The sequence below is a fragment of the Lipophrys pholis genome, assembly GCF_963383615.2.
Source record: "Lipophrys pholis genome assembly, chromosome: 5".
Taxonomy (NCBI): Eukaryota; Metazoa; Chordata; class Actinopteri; order Blenniiformes; family Blenniidae; genus Lipophrys; species Lipophrys pholis.
This window is the reverse complement of record NC_137628.1, coordinates 20,563,254-20,583,097: the sequence shown is the minus strand read 5'-3', so window position 1 is coordinate 20,583,097 and position 19,844 is coordinate 20,563,254. Positions and strand designations below refer to the sequence as shown.

Sequence of the window (19,844 nt, the reverse complement as noted above, 5' to 3'; positions counted from 1 at the left end):
AGTCAGGAAAGTGGGAAAAGCATGTCGAGTGATATAGATATTTTTACTGCATGTTGTGACATGACTAAATTTAAAATCTCAAATTAAAACAGCCATCAGTGGCTACCAGAACTCAACTAAACAATCTGCTACAAAGGGTGACTCAGGCTTTTATATTCAGTTTTGCTGTAAAGAACAAACACACACTTCTGAGGCAGATCAGGATAAAGTAGGGAAATGCAAGAACTGCTGAGGAATACAAGGTCGAAACATAAGACCTGTGAGAATCTGTAATCGCAGCATCTTTGCGCGACGCAGAAGGTGAACGGATGGTATCTACATGTGTGGTTCCCACTATGAAGCACTGAGTAGGAGGATGTGTTATGTGTGTGGGCATTTCACTGGCGACACTGTTGAAGATTTATTCAGATTCCAAGAAAACACATAACCAGCATGGCTACCACAACATGCTGTGACAGGGCATCCCATCTGGTATGCATTCAGTGAAATCCATCATTGAGCCAAAGCACTCAAACTCCAGGCTCTGCCGGGCATGAAGGACCAAAAACAGAGTGACCGAGTGGAATGAGCCAGGACGCCACCATCCCCTGTGAGGCGGACCAGAGCAGGTAGAACTTGCTAAGGGAGAAACATTTAGAACAGAATACATACTAGTAAGAGGCTGCATTGTGATGTAGTGGTTAGCACGCTGGCCTCACAGCAAGAATTTGCTCTTTGTCGTGACTCTAATGGTGATTTTTAGTTGTACTTAGAATGACAAGAGATTTTTTATTAATTTATTTTTTTCAGTGTGAGGAGGAGGAAGAACCTGCTTTTGGTCAGATTTCAAAGTTTTGACAAAACCTGCAAATTCCCAGATGAGGTTTGAATATGTTTGTTTCCAATGTGACACGTATTGGTTGTTTTAAAGCGCTTTATGAAAAGAGATAGTAATGTGACATGTATAACTAAGCAATGTTAAAGTATTAGGGCAAGGGGGAAAACCTCTTCTCTCAGAGTTTTGTGAGTGTTAAGTTACTGTGCTTTTAAAAAAAAAAGAAACAAGCTATTCTTCATTCTTCTTGGAAGTGATCAACCAAAATAACAACGCAGTTTTTTCAGTTGAGTTTGGAGACAATCCTCCATATTTTGCCAGCTTTCTGCGACCCTATACTGCACTGAAGATGGATGGATAGATGAACCTTATTGTCTTTTCCACAATGGTGATAGAAAATGTTTTGCAGTTCGGCTCAACAAGGAGCATATACCACACACACAGGCAATAAACCCTGACACGTTTTTTCAAATGCTCTTTGTAATATCATTCAGGAATTGTGCTACAGAAGTGAAGAGAAATATGTTTCATTGATATTATTTTTCAGGCCTATAGAAACTTTGCATTGCTTATCTGATGAATGAAATATAAATTTATGATTTTGTGCAAAGGGTTCTGTTTCATAAGCTGCATGGTGTCGTAGTTCTTTGCGCTCTTGTCTCGTAATGAGAATCATGTGGGTTCAAGTCCAGGACAGGCCTTTCTGTGCAGACTTGGCACGTTTTCCAGGCTCTTCCCTGGGTCGCCCAATCGTTCAAAAGTGTGTATTTGAGCCGTACTGATGACAGTAAATTGCTCGTAGGTGTGTATGTGAGTGAGTGTGATTGTCTCTGTGTTTACCTGCGATGGGCTGGTGACCTGGCCAGCGTGTACCCAGCCTTTGTCAATAGCAATAAGCTGGAATCGACTCAAGTGCCACGGTGCCATGAATTTGATGATGCGGTCTAAAAGATTGATGGAATTGTTTTATGTTCGACAGTCGGAAAACTCTTTCAGGATGAGCTATGAATTCATCAAGAGAGAAGTTGCTGCTCTTTAGAGTACATCCATCCATCTACTGTTCCGCTTATATCCTATTCAGGGTCACGGGGCGCTGGAGCCGATCCCAACTAACTAGAGGTAAGGCCAGGGCACGCCGTGGACAGGTCGCCAGTCCAAACACACACACACACACACACACTCACATTCACCAATTAACCTCACATGCATGTTTTTGGAGCGTGGGACGAAACAGACATGGGGAAAACATGCAAATTCCACACAGAAAATGTGTGTATTTCATCCCACAACCTTTTCGTTTTCAGGTGAAATCACCAACCACTGCTCCACTCAGCAGTTTCCACTGGGAGACACATTATTATTTGTGTTATTTCAAATCACTAACGTTCTAAGTTGTGTTACACAGTAGAGAACATTTTAAAAGATTAAATAAAACCTTGAATGAGATTGAATATCCAAACATATAACTGCTTCTACAATACAAAGATATACTATTTAAATTTGACAGTAGATTTATATTGTTGTTGTTGTTGTCATCAAAAGCGACTTCCTTTAGCAGTCTTCTTCCTTGTATTTATTTCCATTGGAGCAAAACTATAATGTGAGTCACAAGTTTAATTTCATCTATAAATCTCTGCTGAATTTGGCACCACAGGTTGAACAGACTCAACCAGCATTTGATTTTTTGTTTTAGTTTGGTTTTTTTTAAGCTCTAAAACTGTGGTGAAATGAGTGGGAGAAAACCGACGGAGCACATTTCTCCAGAGGATGCCGAAGCTTTGGCCAGAATTGGTGTCACATCTAACTGCAACCTCCCTCTCATCACGGACACCCCACATGTATGACAGAGCAAAGGGACATAAATCATCTGACGGCTGTGGTCATGAGTCAGAGCAGTTCTCAAGCTCCTGCTAGAGATACTCATCAGTTATGACTAAAAGACTGGAACCAGCATGTCAAATGTCCAAATGTCAGAGGGACGGGAAGAGAACAGGAAGAGGGGGAAGGTGTGTTTGCCGAGCAAGAGAGAGAGAGAGAGGCTGAGGAGCGAGGAGGAAACCAAGCAGTGACAGTCCATCTGGGATTATCTGAGAGCGGGGAGAGTATCGGGGCAGGTGATGTCCTGTGAAGACTCAGCTGTAGCGGATGGAAAACTCACCCTCCATCAAACATCCCCATCAGTTTGAATAAGCACGCTTTGTGGTAGAAATCATGTTTCAGGGGCTGCAGTGAAGAAGATATTGATTCAGTTGGGTCTTATTAAATCTGGAGTGCAACTAAAGGGAAATACAAAGTAGAAAACAGACAGTTTTGTAGACTGCTTGGGGTTGCGTGCGATAATAACAGAACCGTCTGTGTAGACAATCTGGAATGAGAGGAGGAAGCCCTGAGAGACCCTCAGATGTCTCATGCAGAAATATGTTTATTGACATGCTTGATCAATTTAAAATGTCACCAAATACAGTTGAAGAGAGCTCTGCGCCTGTCATCTCAACTCTCATCACTCACCACTCTGCGGTTTATTTATTCATTATCAAAATTACAGAAACTGCAAGAATTGAGCAACTTATCAAGAATGTTTGTTTAGGATCTTGTTGAATTATTTTTTGTTGCCATTGATTTGAGACAGTCAAGTGATTGTCGAGACTTTAAGGAGATAGTTAGGCTTGTTTTTCAATCATGCATCTTGAATATCTTTGTAATTGAAATTGTTTTGTCTTGCCTTGTCGTCTTCTGTCATAAAGGCTTTTTCGTTAAATATTGCATTTTATTGACATTATTCTGTTGTTGGTCAAATGTGACTCTTCAATAAGCAGCATTTTTAATGTACACTTTTGAAAAAACAGAGGGCGAGCTCAGACTGCTGTCATCCTATTGACCAACGCTAATGAAAATACCTTCACAGCCATCAATAATGCAGGGAACTGCTGCAGGGAAGCTGTTTGTATATTAAAAAAACGACTGTTGAACCAATAAATCTGACTGGGAAATCCTGTCCAATATCCTTAATGTGGAAATATCATCAAAGCCATTTCTGTCCTTCTTTCTTCAGAAAATGCTTCGATAAAAGTGTTACAAATTTCATCTTTCAGGGATACATCATGAAATCAATAAATTCTCACAGCTCTGGGAAATGCAGAAGAGAAAATGTGATTGTTCAATTTGAACGACTACAATTTTTTTTTTCTTGCTTGTTTCAATTATTTCAAAATTAGCGTCTGAAGGAGTCCGAATCTTACTGAATAAATGACTGGAAACACTCGTTCCCACCAATTCTCCTCATTGGTTGGGGCTGCTCATAAGAAGTCACGAAGCACTCGGCTTGTGTTGCAAATGGACGGGGCTGATTGACTGCCTCTCATGCGCTTGGATATATTTGGCACAGCGTACGCTAGTTTCACAATAATGAGTGGAGTTCAGCAGCGGTGGGGCTCATCTGAAACTTTTACTGAATCACAAGCTTGTCTTCCCTATCTGTGTGTGTGTGTGTGTGTGTGTGTGTGTGTGTGTGTGTGTGTGTGTGTGTGTGTGTGTGTGTGTGTGTGTGTGTGTGTGTGTGTGTGTGTGTGTGTGTGTGTGTGTGTGTGTGTGTGTGTGTGTGTGTGTGTGTGTGCGTGCGTGTGCGTGTGCGTGTTTTCATGTATGCAGACTGTGTGTGTGTGACATGGACAGACTCGGGCGGAATGAATTCATCGGCGAGGTGAGGGTGGCTCTGAAGAAACTCAAAGAGGGCGAAAACAAACGCTACAATATGGGCCTGGAGAGAATTGCACAGGTGTGTATGTCGCTGGTGTGTGTATGTGAAGGCTTCTTACACACATGTGAGATGGGTTTCTGTGAGCATATATATCAAAATGTGTCCTATTTCACTTGTGCATGCTCGCCCAAAGGCTATCAGTCGTCAATTTCAAACGCTGCACTATATTGTGAAATAGATATTCACCTGGAGGTGCTGTAGGCTATAACCATGATCTGCCCGCCCTGCCATCCATCTCTCTCTCTCGCTCTCTCTCTCTCTCTCTCTTTCTTTCTTGCTCGCTTGCTCTCGTTGCAGAATAAGGAAACCAACAATCAAACAGTGGAGCAGGGAGCGGTTGTGGCAGAGGAGGAGGTAATACCTTCATCACCTTCATCATCAATGACATCATCACTCCTATTATTAGATTAATTTTTTTTAACCAAAACCTCACTGTAATTTCCTATTACTCTGCCGTACACATTTTCCTATCTCTCAGCCGTTCCAATCGCCCATCTATTGCCTCTGAATGAAAACAAGGTTTAGTTGGACCTTTTTGATCAGTGTAATTGTCTTCGGTTGTATTGAGTTTGTAGGAATATTACTCACATGCACATGTACGACAACAGTTCATAAACTGTTTTTCTTTCCCCCTCTGGAGACCGTTATCTGGTGTCTCCTTGTGATTTTTTTGGAGTCACGGTCTAATAGCGTTTGGTCCCTGATTAGACTCAGTTTATGGTTGAACCTGGAGATTAAAACCAGAAGGAAACTGTGTCATTTTGTCAGGTTCAGTTAAGTCTCCTAATTATAAGCTTTAATTTGCCATGTGGAGACAAACATTACATCACAAATCGGGAAAATGTTTCCAAACCCCATTTCCAAAAAACAGGATGCGGTATATTCATTATATATTACAACTTTCCCTAAGTCTTTTTAAGAAGGAACATTAAGGATGCGTAAAATGTTAAAATATTAAGATAAAGACGTTGTACCACTTTTACCACCACACGAATAATATCAGCTCATTTTTATTTGTGTGTCAGCAGCACATGTCGAAAACAAAGAACAGAAAAGACAAAACGTTTGCCCCCTTTTTTTATTTGCATTTTATATCTGACCTTTCTGTGCTTGTATTTGGAAAAAAAAAACAATATTTTTCTGAGTCTTATTGGAATGTTTTGTTTCTGTTGCTGTCACAAAGTGTTTTTGACCCTGCTGCAGGATTCCCCACTGTGCATATCCACCACAGGGGGAAATTGTCAAGCAGTAAACAGGTTTTGTGTCTGACACTGGTGCTTCTTTGTGTCCCCAGCGTGGCCGCATCCTGGTGTCACTGTGCTATAATACAGAGAAGGGTTGCCTGTTGGTTGGGATCATACGCTGTGCCCATCTGGCCGCCATGGACTCCAACGGCTACTCTGACCCCTTCGTAAAAATGTAAGTCACGTCAGATGCCCGCCGACAACAAACCTGCCATCTTACAATTTATGTTCCCGGGCAACTTTTTCTACATTAGCAATTCACACTCATAAATAAAGTGCTGTGATGTTCTCACGCTACAGCAGAAAACAAGAGTGTATAGTGAGATTGAGCAGGTTGGTTTGTCACTGTTGATATTTTCCAACGATATGAATCATTAGACATGGCCATCATTTTTCTAATTACAAACAGTGTCTTTTTTTAATAGCCACCAATTTTACAAATCCAGTTTTTGGACAAAAAAAAAAGTACCATTTCTGGACATCACCATGCCGTGCAAAATGATGTGTCACTGTTGTTCTGCCATTGAATTCACATTGAAGGTGGTAACAGAGTTAAGCGTGTCTCTGTGTAAGTGCAAGCCAGCGGAGTAGGAACAGAGCCCAGGAGTAAATGACCTCAGGCAGGACCACTCATTGACACTGTGTTGATTGTTTGACCAGCTTGCTGTGTGAAATCACACGCCATCGAGGAAAGAAAAAAACAGTGTTAAAAAGAAAGGGGGCTTTTTGTTATGGGGCTTTTGTTGGAGTCCCTGTGTGAAAGGAACTACACAAAAGGGGGCCTATAAATGACCATCACCCACCATGTATGGATACTGAAGATTATCCCGTTGAAAATGACACTGCAACATCTTCCACATTAACAAAGCCAGCAGGTGTTTAACCCGATTTTGCGGTGGCTTTAATTATGAGTTACTCAGTGTTTCCCTTTGAACATTTCACTTCCAGAACAAGAGGAGACTTGACTCAAATCTTAAGTAGGATCCAAACTGCCACAACCACAGATGAAGGATTTAACCAAGTTTACTCTTCCTTATGACTGATCAGCTTATGTGACGGGTAATTTAGTTACCTTTTGACTTCAAACACAACTTTGTGTAATACGGTATAAAGAAATAATGATGTGCATTTAGAAAATCCCAATTCTTTAAAATCTTGTTGTTTTTTTTTGACAGTTTTTTCTTTTATTGTTGCATCATGTTTCAAGCAATATTACAGCAAGGCTTATCAGCATCTGTAATACAAACTATTTATTTATTTTGCAACATTAAGAATACTTGGCTGGGTCAGTTTGAATACTACAAAATGTATCTGTGTCTGTTTCGAAAACATTTTGGAATGTATATTTCAGACACATTTGACGTGTGTGTGTGTGTGTGTGTGTGTGTGTGTGTGTGTGTGTGTGTGTGTGTGTGTGTGTGTGTGTGTGTGTGTGTGTGTGTGTATTTGTTTGTTTTTGCTGCTTTGCTTTTTAACATGCTTGACTAACTTGTGGGGGCGTTACCAGATGCTTTGCGTTGACACTAGTTTGGCACAACACCCAGAAAACTCACGCACGGGCCCCATTCCAACATTTATTTCATTACAAACTGGAAGTCAAAATATGCCTGACAGAACCCATAAGAGTACAACAAATAACGAGCAATCCGACAGCTCCAATATCTAGACTAGCTCGCTGTCGAATTACTTAGACGCCTGAGAAGGTCGCGTCAGGCTGCAGGTTGGATGTGGGAGCACTCTCCACTCCTCAATCACACTACACTGCTCAGCGATAGTTTCTTGGCCATTGCAGGTCCCATCAGAGTCTTAAACACTGAACAGGAGAAAGGCACAATGTTACGCCTGAGCCAACCTGTGAGCCTGTGAGGCAACAATGGTGACAGATAAAAACACACACAGCTCCATCTTTGATCTGCTCACTGCACCTAAATACCGACAGTGCAGGGAGCGAGGGCTCCCACACAGGACACACAGTGGTATAACCAAAGACGCCTCCAGCAGTGGGAGGCTTCAAGAAAGAAGAAGCAGCAGGCTGCGCAAATTGCCTCTAAAATAAGTTTCAAGGTCCGTAATAGCCAATATCCCTGATACCCCTTTTTCTTTATTTTCGTCAGTCGATTAAAACTGACTATTTTATATCTGACCAAGACGATATAAGTGTCACCTGAGGTTGATAGTCCCATTGTGCTGGATCTTTAAAGCAGTGTCTTTCAGTGACATTTCGGCAGATGTGCATCACTGCCAGTCAAAGAATTAATTTTTTGGCTGGTTTCTTTCATTCTTCACACGGACTTGCATAAATCTCAACATGTATTTTTCTCTTCTGCATTTGAAGCGGACATTTGACAGGACGCTGAAACAGCCAGTCATCGTGTTTGACATGCAGCGCTGTATGACACACTGTTTGAAATATCTGAGTAGAGCACATCAGCTCCTCTGTGATCCTCTGCACCCTTCAATTCCCTCATGGCGGCCTCTTTCTCGGCGGATCAGTTAATACGATAAGGCGTATCTCTCCAGGACTGCATGTTCAGCCTCACATTGAAGGTCTGGATGACCGGCCAAATAGCAAAAAAAAAAATTAATGCTATCCTTAAAAAATATTAGATTATCAGTTATAATTGAATCAAAGATGTTAGTTAGTTAGTTAGACTCACTTTACTGAAAAAAACCAAAAAAAAACAATCTGATGTCTTTAGTGACGCCAGAAACTCTCAGGATCTTGCAGATATCAGTGGTTGACAACAGAAAATACATCTACCAAAGCTAAAATCTTAGAATAATAATTTGAAAAACAAAATCTTCCTCTAAAACACACATGAATCACTTTCTTTATTTTTCTCGCAGCCATTCATTTGTTTCTCCACTGTGAAAGTGGTTCCTTGTACTCTGAAACACTTTATTCTAAATTCAGTGTTTGGGGGAAAACGGTTGAATTACATTGTGCACTCCTGCAGCCGGCTGTGGATCTTCCCTCCGTCCCTCTATCTTGTTTTCACTTTGTTGAAGATTATTTCTTTCGCTGTCTGTTCTGTATGTGTGCCCCGGCTATTGCTTCTTGTACACTCGCTTGCTGTTTGTATGATTTGTTTAAGCCTGTGATCTGATTCTCATTTCTGGCACTGTAGTTATTTGGATTTTTCATTTGCGTGTCTGCCAGAGTTTCCTTTTGTTCTCTTTGGTGTTTCTGTATCAGACACTCTTTGTATCCACTGCATGGAGCCTTGTTTACCTCAGCTCAGAGGAAGGTCTGCGAAGAAAATCTGCTGCCTAATGCATCCCTTTGTAATTCTCACCACAGGCCACACATAATTAATAATTTAAAGTTTTTAGTCAGGTTAACTAAAAGAATGAGGGTAGAATGTATTGCTGGCATAGATGGATTACATCCCGCGAGTTTACTGAGCAGACATGGAATTAATTTGCTTAGCGAGCGCTCTGACTCACTTCACTGTCAGAGTAGTGATGTCCTGCAGCTGCAACACCAGAAATCCTCTTTAGGAATCCGTAACTGAAGCTGATCTTGATGCTGTGTGTGTGTGCGCGTGTGCACGTGTTCACGTGTGCACTTGTCCAGAAGGCTTTCCCAATTGGTCTGGTCTCTCTATGGCTCTCATCCAGCCATTCAAGGGACTCAAGGTCAGAATTATCTCTGAACTAATTTGTCTTCCATTTAAAAGGACAAATTAGCATTTTGAAGACTAAATGAGTTTACAACTGAAGAGCGCCCCCCCCCCCCCCCCCCCCCCCCCCGCTCTTCAAACATAACTTGCAATATGTAGGGAAAAAAAAGAAATTACCCTGCAAAAAAAGACATAGAAAAAGTGTAATACATGTCAAATATATTCTGCTGACCAAGCAAACTGCCATACCTTGCAGTTTGTGATCTCTCTTTTCTCACTGAACCCTTGTGCCAAGTGAAAATCACGCGCCCAACCACTGCAGCAGCAGTATATTTAGCTCCTCTTGTAATCGTCGATCAGTTTCCCTCTCACTTTTTTTCAGCTCCTGTTTCTCTCCTCATAGCTTGAGCTTGTTTTCAGGATGCGTTTGCGCACGAGCAAACTCCCGAGGCCGCCACTCAGTCGGCTGTCAGGTTGTTGTGTGACGCGCGGCTCCTATACCAACTTCCGAATGGACTTTTTTTGAGCAAACTAAAGTTGAAAAGGTGTGTCGTTTGATTTCTTTTCGCTGATTGGCTTTTCAGATTGTTTGAAATATATTTGAGTCTGAAGCTTGCGGCTCTTTTGCTGACAGAAAATTCTGATCTATTTTTTTCTTTAAATGTCACCATATTGTATTCTAGATCCTTTAAAACGGTTTTAAAGTCTAGATTCCTTTTCTCCACGTCGAGCTTAACTAATCGTTCACAGAATTGTTTGCATTGACGTACTGGTTAGTGTTTCGTACTCTTATTAGGTTTTGACCCACTGATGGCTCCAGTGGGACTTCACCACTTTCCTCATTATGTGTTCTGTAGTTCTTTTATATTTTCAGCATCTCATTGCACCAGTTAGTCCAGTCTCACAGCTCTTCTTGCTTTCGTTCAGCAAACAGACTTTACAAACTCTCCATCCATCGTTTCACCATTTAACACTTACTTTTTTGGGGTGTGGCATTGCATTGATCGGCACACAGGGATCTGCTGGTTAAGGGTCTTGCTCAGGGACCCACAGTGCTGGCCTGTCCACCCCTGTCCTCCAGTGTCAGCCCCCCCCCCCAACCTCATTTTCTGTCACACGGAGTAGTAACTTATGGTTCAATGCTATATTTTCTTATCTTCATAACAAGATATGATTGTTAATAACTGTTGTGATTGATACATATTTACAACTTTTAATTTCATATAGCAATTTTTAATATACGAAGTGCTTTGCAATAAACATATAAGCAACAAAAACTTGGACATGTCACTAGTCCGTCTCAGCACAAACACACGTGGACATTCACAACTAAAAGCATTTTGGTGCCTTTAAAAAAACTACATACGCACTTCGGTAACGTACAACTTTCACACAAACGGGATGATGACCCTGCAATCAAACCTGGAATATTCTCATCCTGACACGAGGGTGCCAGTGACTACGCCAACATGCAACGTAAAAAGTCATTTATAGTCTAAGATTTGACAAACTGTTGACTCTTTGACTTGCAATCAATTAATGTGTCTGACTTGACTGACCTATTCTCACCGGGGAGAGTGTGAACAGAAAATGTTTACAGTAATCAATAAATCTTGCAGTGCAGTTTGACAGTAATGAAGTAATGAACTTGGGTAACTTAAAAGATGATAATATTACAGGGTCTTATGAATGCAAATGCGATGTGGGAAAACGTATCTGTGATATGACAATTAAATCACTAACACCTGGGATAACACATGCAACAAGCTCTGCAGCCATACTGTATTCTGTAAATCTTTTAATCACAGTAGCTAGGTGTTGAAAGTGGTGTCGCTGCATTAGGTCTCAGTGTATGTTTTTAATTAGGCAGATCTTCCTCATCCTACATCCAATCCTCATAAACTCTTTCATGCTCGTATCGTTCCATGTGAGGTAAACAGTTTTTCTCATGAAGAGCACTCCAACAATGTCAACAGCAGCTGTTGCTCCCTTATCAGTAAGTTCAAGCTGGAGGCACAGAGCTCAGGTTGAAGAAGTGTGCAGCACATGAATTTCTAGTTAGTCTGCCGTTATTCACTGTTCCACAATGAAGAACCTCACTTTTCTTTTCTTTTTTTTTTTTTTTGGAGGAGACAGTTTGGAAAAATGGGGGAATAATCCTCCCGTATCTCTATCGGCCAGCCACCCGACTTATGAATTATTCTTCACATTGAATTTTCTGTGGTAATTTAGGGGTCGTTTGGTTGCTGCTGTACGGCATTATTTTTATTTATGCCGCCGTAATTATGAATGTGGCTTACGAACAATGTTTTTGTTATTTTGGAAATTAGAATTCTCCCGTCCAAAGCAGCCCCGGAGCCGTCTGTAAAAACGTGATTTGGCACAGCTCTGACTGAGAGGTTCCTCGGGGTGCGTTCACCTCACCCTCTCGCGTGCTGCCGGTCAAATACATGCTTTGTTTGGCCGACTCTCCCCATCGATACCTCCTTTTTTAAATTTTTCTTTTATTTATTTTTTTACTTTTCTTGTGGAAGAAGCCAGGCTGTTGTATAAAGGCATTCTAGAAGATGAATGCTGATTATGTAGCCCATGAAAATGACCTCATCTCAAGCAATAACCATTAAGCTGAGCCCGAGACGGGTGGCGAGATACTATTTGGTGGCGCTATGGGATTTTAATGTCTTATGTAATTAGAGTTTTTAACAAGTATAGTTAGTTGAGGCAGAGCGGTATAGTAGTGAGCATGGATTGGCTTTGGAGCCATTTCTGTGTAGAGATTGCATGTTCTCCCTGTGCAGTTGTAGGTATTTCTTTACCATCCTGAGGTTTTCTCCACAAGCTCAAAAATATTTATTTGGGGTTATTTGGTCTCTGTAAATAGCATGTAGGTGTTAATGTGATTCTTTCGTTGTCTGTTAGTGTTTCTCTTAGTACTTTGATGGAGTAGCATTTTAAGCATCTTGTTTCAATACTTGGTTATATATTGGTGATTTAAGTTATAGGCCAAGTTCACCTTGATTAAATCAACATTCTCCTACAGAACAAACCCAAACACAGAGACACAGATTCACACCTACCAATAATTCACCTACTATTTATGTTTTTGCACTGTGAGCGGAGGCTAAAGTCCTTCTGGATAAAGTAGCCAGGGCTACAGTGCCCCCGTAAAATGAACAGCCGAAGAGAATGCAGTTTTAGTGGTTTATAAGCCATTTGCCAGGTCCATTTGTCTCATTATCCTTTTAATTCATCCTGACATCTCTACAACTGATCTTGCTGCGCTTTCTGTGCTGAGTTTAAACATTGAAAATACTTTTCTTGGAGCAACCAAAAGGTTTCTGTAGGATTTTGCTTTAACTTGGAACTCGTCATTACATCTGAAGGATTACAGTGCGTTTTCAGCACTGACAACCAACATCCAGAGACTCGAGTCTTTGCAGCTCCACCTTGCTTTCTATCAATTTTTCGTCGGCTCCCCATTTCGTCTCCACCTTCATCCCTCCATCCTTCAACCGCCCTGATTCCGGCTCCGCAGTGACAGCCCCAAGCCCATCTCATGCATCAGCTGTCAGGCCAGGATTCGTCACTGATGGAGGGGTGGAAGAGTGAGATATCTCAACGCCTGAACATCTTGACTTGAAATGTATGCCGATGATGACTCTTGTTGCCCTCCGGTGATCCTTCTGTTGCCTCTACTCCAACGTCGGCATGATTATGATCATGCTGTGGTCTACTCTCTCTCTCTCTCTCTCTCTCTCTCTCTCTCTCTCTCTCTCTCTCTCTCTCTCTCTCTCTCTCTCTCTCTCTCTCTCTCTCTCTCTCTCTCTCTCTCTCTCTCTGTCTTTTTCACTTGCTGGCTGTCCCTGGCTTTGTTTAAAAGACATCTGGGTCACAATTATCTCAAAAAGAAATTTGCAAACTCTCATCTTTGTTTCTGCTTTTCAGCAACCTTTAGTCTCACATCAGGGCAAAAGATAAAGAAATGTCACGCATTAATTAGTTTGAACGTCAGACATAGTGACGTTCTTGCCCTGCTCCAAAGGTAAAGAGAGTTCAAAGATCTGTTTCTCACCAAACTTCATTTGATTTTTCCCATTTGCCCCATGCTGCTCAGGGATTGCTGTATATCTGTATATTTCTATCTGCAGGCAACTTCCAAATTTGTACGGAATATTAAGTATGCCATTTTGAGATATACAGCTGTTTGTGTTCTTATCAAGAGTGAGATAAAAACACTGACAGTCTAATGTCTGTCTGACTGATATAAAACCAAAGCCTCACTCAATTACTTGAGTGAGACAGAGTGTACCTACTTCATCTACCAGCGCAACTAATCCAAAATTGTTTTGTTAATTAAAACAAATCCGAAGCATAATTGTATTTTACTTATGGATTCAAAATTTGTTGGCAATCTTTCCATTTAATGCTCAGTGAGCTGCTATCCAGAGTTTTTATAAGACTTGAAAAGTTCACAATGTCGGAGTGAAAATTCAGTTTTATCTTCTTTTTTTTTCCCTCTCTGTCAGCATCTTACAACCAGATATGGGGAAAAAGTCCAAGAACAAGACTTCAGTAAAGAAGAAGACTCTCAATCCAGAATTCAATGAGGTAAATCTTGGCTCCTGTTTTTTTAAATGACCTCGAGAAAACTTGGCAACATCTTTGATTCCTCTGCCAAGCTTGAAAATGGCATGCAGCGGCGGGAGTAGCAATTACCCTCTCCTTTATAAAGGAACTGCAGAATATTGTGTCACCTGCATGTACTCCTACTCCGACCTACTGTATGTGTCTTTATACCCCATAGTAAATCAGCGCCTTTCACTCCTCATGAATCATTGATATAAGCATGCTATTTTGTTCACCACCTGCTCAGGAGTTTTCATATGAAGTATCCTTGGACCAGCTGGCTAAGAAAACCCTGGAGATCTCCGTATGGGACTACGACTTGGGAATGAGCAACGACTTCATAGGTAGAGTCTAAAGCACTGATGTTAATATGGGAGCAGTGGTGAAGTGAGCTGCAACCGCAAAGAATAAGACTGTAACACACTGTTTGGATGAAAGAGGAGCAATTGCAGAAAACATAAAAACCAGGCTGAGCGTGGGTGGGGAGAGAAATAAAAAAAAAAGAAAAGAAAACACACACGCACACACTCATGGAAAGATGAGGGGTAATTATGAGGCTCGGGGAGAACGACTGAGTGAGCAAAGAAGAGTTTGAGAGGAACAGGAAATGGTGAGGGGAAATCAAAAAGGAGGACATTTTTTTTTGGATCCTCATCCTTTGTGAGCTTTGGCACATCAGATGGCTGCAGCTTCATCAGACTCTTAAACAGCTTTGGCTCAGTTTTGTGTGTATATCAGGGCGATGGAGCAAATGGGAGCTTAAGGAGTGATGGAGAACTAGTGGGGAGGCACTGTGAGTATGGATTTACCACCCTGTGAGCCCGAAGGCCTTCAGATCAAAGCTTTGTACGCTCGTCTAGTGTGTGTGTGTGTGTGTGTGTGTGTGTGCGTGCGTGTGTGCGTGTGTGCATGTGTGTGTGTATGTGGGAGGATCGGAGGGAGACACGCTGTTTAGATAAGCCCGGTGAATTATTAGCCCTGCTGGGAGAAAAGGCCATCAGTCTAACATATATCCCCAGATAACAGCCATTCCCCTGACCATTATCATTACAGGGCCACTGCAGCCTGCCAGTTATGTTAATTGGGGCTGGAAGAAAAATTACAGATCAGACCAGGAGGAATGGAAAAAAAAGTTGATTTAAAGGCCAAATGAGCCCAATTCCATCGTCTACTATAAGAGAGCGAGAGCAATAACAAGGTGGCTAATAGGCTTAGCAGACTATACGTCAGATAGTAAAAGTTTAGATTTTATAGATATGTGGAGGAGAAAAATGAATCATGAACACAAAATCTCAAGGTAAATGCAACAATAAATCAAGGGGATAAATTGAGGGCCCGATCGGCACACAAGGAGAGATTCAATTCAATTCAATTCAATTCAATTCAATTCAATTCAATTCAATTCAATTCAATTCAATTCAATTCAACTTTATTTATATAGCACCATATCCAGCACAGTCATTTCTAGGTGCTTTTAACAGAGAAAAGAGAAAAACCCAACGAATCCACATGAGTAAGCAGATTTATTTGCCACTGTGGAAAGGGAAAACTCCCTCTAACAGGAAGAAACCTTTGCAGAAACCTGACTTAGAGGTGGTGGCTTTCTGCTGACTGGTTGGGGGGAGGGGATAGAGGAGAGGAAAGGATAGAATAGACAGAGAGATAGATTGGGGAGGGGTTACAAACCTTGGTTTGGGTAGGGGGCAAGAGAGGTGGGAATCAAATCTAGATGTCCTATTTTGAAATGGGTCTATTTTCAAAAGGTCTTTTTTTAATCTCTATAGAAATTATACCAGTCTCTAAATGTTTCTTGCGTATTCACAACTGAAAATACTGATGTCAATTGTTGTCGGGATCCATAGGTGATACGAAGCATGCGCTTTTGAAAAAGAATTTTCTTGAGCCTGCAAAGTCAAACGAAATTTTCCACTTGAGATAATGTATTTGATTCTTAACATACGTGGCTTAATGAAATGATTTGTTATATTCTCCACGAATTCCCTTTGTCATCATTTCTTCTCGAAGTATACTTTTTTTTTTTTTTTCACTGCCACAAATGTTTCCATTCCACTCATTTGGAATTTGTCAAGTTTAATACAGGAAACTGATATCAAACTGGTGCTTAAAAAGTCAACTTGATATCAGAACAGACACCAATTGTAATAAGGTCAAGAGTCAAAAATCACAATTTAAAGGTCAAGGAGCAAGTTGTGGAGTAGTTTGATGATTGCCTGTAATTTCCTCCTGTCTGCCAATGATGATCCTTCATTCAAGCAGGTTGACTTCAAAGCTTTGCTAATAGAATTTTTAATGTGCATAGATGAGGCCGAGTCGTTAAAACTTTAATTATTAAAATTTGAATTCTTGTGGGTGTGTTGTATTGATTGCTCTATTGTTTATGTGACGATGTCCAGTTTTTAATTTCAAGTCAGGTAATTTAGCAGCCAAGTCTCCCTTAAGATAAGTGTTCTAAGTGAATAAAAGAGGCTGTATTTTGTTCATTTCACTCCAGCCGAGTGGCTTCATCGTGTGCTGGCCTTCAATGCAGCCCTGCATTTCCTCCTTTCTCACTGCTGAAATCATTTCAGTTGCTATCAATTGAGAGAGCCCTGTCTCTGAAAGCCTTTTCCTCGTGACTTTCCAGCTTTCACAAGCCTGTGGAGGGACTTGTGGTCAGAAATTTCATACAAGAAATCTGATTTGGGATTTTATGTGTGTGCCTGCAAAAAAACGTGTGGACTTTCTGTGCTCGGAAAGACATGATTCCTTATAGCAGGGATTAGAAAAAAAAACAGGGTAAGCCCATCACCTGTCCAGTAGAGTGGGAACAGGCTATTTTGCACACGAATGGAACAAATTGTATTTCTGGTACAGATTGATTTGTGAACGACAGCTCCCAGTTTGAGCCCTGAGCAGACTCAATGGAGAGCTGGTACGTTTCTGTATTTATGATGGTGTGATGTGTTTTGGTTCCATATCAAAATCCCAAGGTTTGCTTTCATTTCCTTCATTATTTGAACCTTGCCAAGTTCAATATTAACATATGACACTGAAACATTTGATAGATAATAGATATACAAACTAAGCCCAAGGATTACTGTGCTTCTGTGGGTTAAGATCACCCACTCTAAATGTCAGAAAGAATCATGCCAATCATTGAAAGACTGAGTTAGAGAAAAGTTTTCCCTGTATGTCAATGAGGAACCCTTTGATCTGTTGGTCTGAAAACAGCAGCAGCCCCTCAAAAGTTGAGGAAGAAAGATTTAGATGCGGCATGATGATTCAGCAAGAACTTTGTTTGACACACACCGACTCCCTCAGACTTTCAGCTTCGGTTCACCACTCGCTGGTCTGAAAGAGACCGATGTGAGAAGGGGCAGGATTTTGTCTAAAAGAGAGAAAAAAAGGCACAACGTGGAAGAACGTTGAACCTATGTCAGTGCACACCTCTGCTCACCGGCCTGTGTGTGTCGGCCCTGACTCTATCTGAGTCATCGCTGGTTCCTCGTCGCTCCCCCTGTCTCCCATCCAGCGTCAGGATGAAGGACCATTCGTTTGTCACCAGCAGCCCGCAGGTTCGGGCAACACTCCATTGATCTCTGTTCAGAGGTGGTGGGAGGTGACAAAGTGCTGTACGTGATTTTTATCCTGTCGAAGCTCTGTCCACAGAGCCAGACCTCATCCACAGGTTATCTGTCTTTGGGGGAGAAAGTGAGGAGGGATGTAAGCCATGAAACCCATGAGACGGAAGCCACCCGGGTCCGTCCTGTGGCGGCGGCAGCATCTCAGGCAGGGTTCAGTTGCAGAGCTCGCACAGGTCGCACATCAACAATCGCGCCTTGTTTGCTTGCGGCTGTCCTTTTCTAAGGCGCCGTCGCCAAAATACCAAGTTTAAAACGTCACGCTCCATTAACCATGCAATCACAGCAAAGGGAATGGCTGTGTAATAACCTCAGTGTGACGACTGCCTTCGCTTCTCCGTCTTGCCTCTTCACCGACGCCTCCATCACCCCGACTCACTCTCACCTGACTCATTTCCTGTTCCTCTGCACATTTGCGCCCTGCTACCAGCATATTCAGCGTGTCATCGTCAGTGCGCCCTCAAATGATCATTTACATTCAAATTTTTCTTCTCATTTAATTCCTCAACCATATCAGATTCTGTCTCTTGCCCTGAGGAATGTGTCTCAAATGTGTTTATTTCCTTCTCTGCCCTCACGTCTGTCTGCCTGTCAAACATAATAATAATCATCATCTTCACTGGCGCGATTGTTAAATACAGTACACCCATGCTTGAGCTCAATTACATATAATGAAATATTAGATTTTAAAAAGAAAAGAAAATGCTTTTTTTTTTTTTTTTTTTTATCTTATGCCGTCAGTGTTGGAGGTTTGCTTGTCATGTACATGTTCTTTTAATGTAACTTTTCATATCCACTCCATTGCAGTGCATGCAATAACCATAATTACAAGCTGTTTTTCAGACTTATAGCTGCATTGAAATATCTAAACCTCTCCGTATAAAATAGCTGAGAATTTCTACAGTTTTTCACAGCCATTTTGGATTAGATGAAATCACAGTGGCCTTTCACCCGCAGATATTTTAGAGAAGCACGTAAACATATTGAATGTCACAGGTTATCGCCACCGTTTGTTCCTATATTCAACCAGCATGTCAAGAGAAAAGTCCAATAATGATGACAAAGAGGCACTGAACAGATTTAGTCTGTACTCCACAGAACATTCATCCTAATTTCACAAATAACTTCTGTGGTTGATTGGATACCGATGCAGTTCAGGTAGTAACATTCGAATTCATCTAGAAGTGAATTTGCAGAGTTTGCAGATTGCAACCGAATCCCTGTCTCACCCAGCTGATGACCCTCTGATTGAAACCGTGTTTGATTTGTTGCCTGAAGAATCATTGTAATGCTTCTCAGTTGGACATGATTGGACCATTACAAACACATGAATCATATTTTCAGGTGCATAAACACACACACACACACGCACGCACGCACGCACGCACGCACGCACGCACACACACACACACACACTGAATGTCGTCACACTGAAAACCTGCTCTATTACTGACTTTTAAATGCTAAGTGTTGTAACAAACAGAAAAACAACATCAGGGTGCAAGAAAATGCAGCTTAAAGTGGACGAGGTGCCAGTAACAGAGAATTCTGTGGATCTTGGTTGTATCTGTTATGACTTAGTAAAACTATCTGGCATAAAATTGCCACTGCCAGGCAACGTGTGGGTGGCAGTCCTCAACTCTCTCCCCCAGCGTGGCTTGTGATCAAATCAATTCATTTTTTTTTTCTTCATCTCATTGTTCTTTTGCACTTAGTATAAACAAAGACGCTGAGCCGTTATGCAGATGCTGACATTCAGGGGAAAAAAATAAAATAAAAATCACTTTGTGGGAGGAAGGCACAGCGAGACAGCAAACTGTTTGAGGAGGATTGGTAGGTGAAGTAGATGCTGGATCAAGCTGCTGCAGCCAACATCCTCCCACAGTTAGAACACTTGCATGACTGCACTGACATTTTAGGTGTAGCCAAAATAATACTTAATGCAACAATGATGAAAGATGGCCTGCCTCCAGACATTGCTTCAACATTCAGCGCTGGGTAATAAAGTTTTAGCCAGGTAAAAAAAGAAAGCTGCACAGCAATTATGATGCTTGAGAGACAAAAGAGATGTCACACCACACATTGATTCAGATTTAAAGATCTCTTCCGTTGATTCACGTCGTATTTTCATCCAAATTG

At 41.4% G+C, this 19,844-nt stretch overlaps 1 protein-coding gene across 1 annotated transcript in view; it reads left to right on the top strand.

Annotated features, from left to right (window-relative positions):
* Positions 1-19,844, top strand: part of doc2g (double C2-like domains, gamma) — a 36,793-nt gene that overhangs the window by 14,166 nt on the left and 2,783 nt on the right. Inside the window, exons 6-10 of the mRNA XM_080463284.1 lie at positions 4,463-4,589; positions 4,869-4,925; positions 5,866-5,990; positions 13,965-14,046; positions 14,312-14,408. Of these exons, the coding sequence (XP_080319410.1) occupies positions 4,463-4,589; positions 4,869-4,925; positions 5,866-5,990; positions 13,965-14,046; positions 14,312-14,408 (488 nt within the window). The remainder of the gene's footprint in view (positions 1-4,462; positions 4,590-4,868; positions 4,926-5,865; positions 5,991-13,964; positions 14,047-14,311; positions 14,409-19,844) is intronic.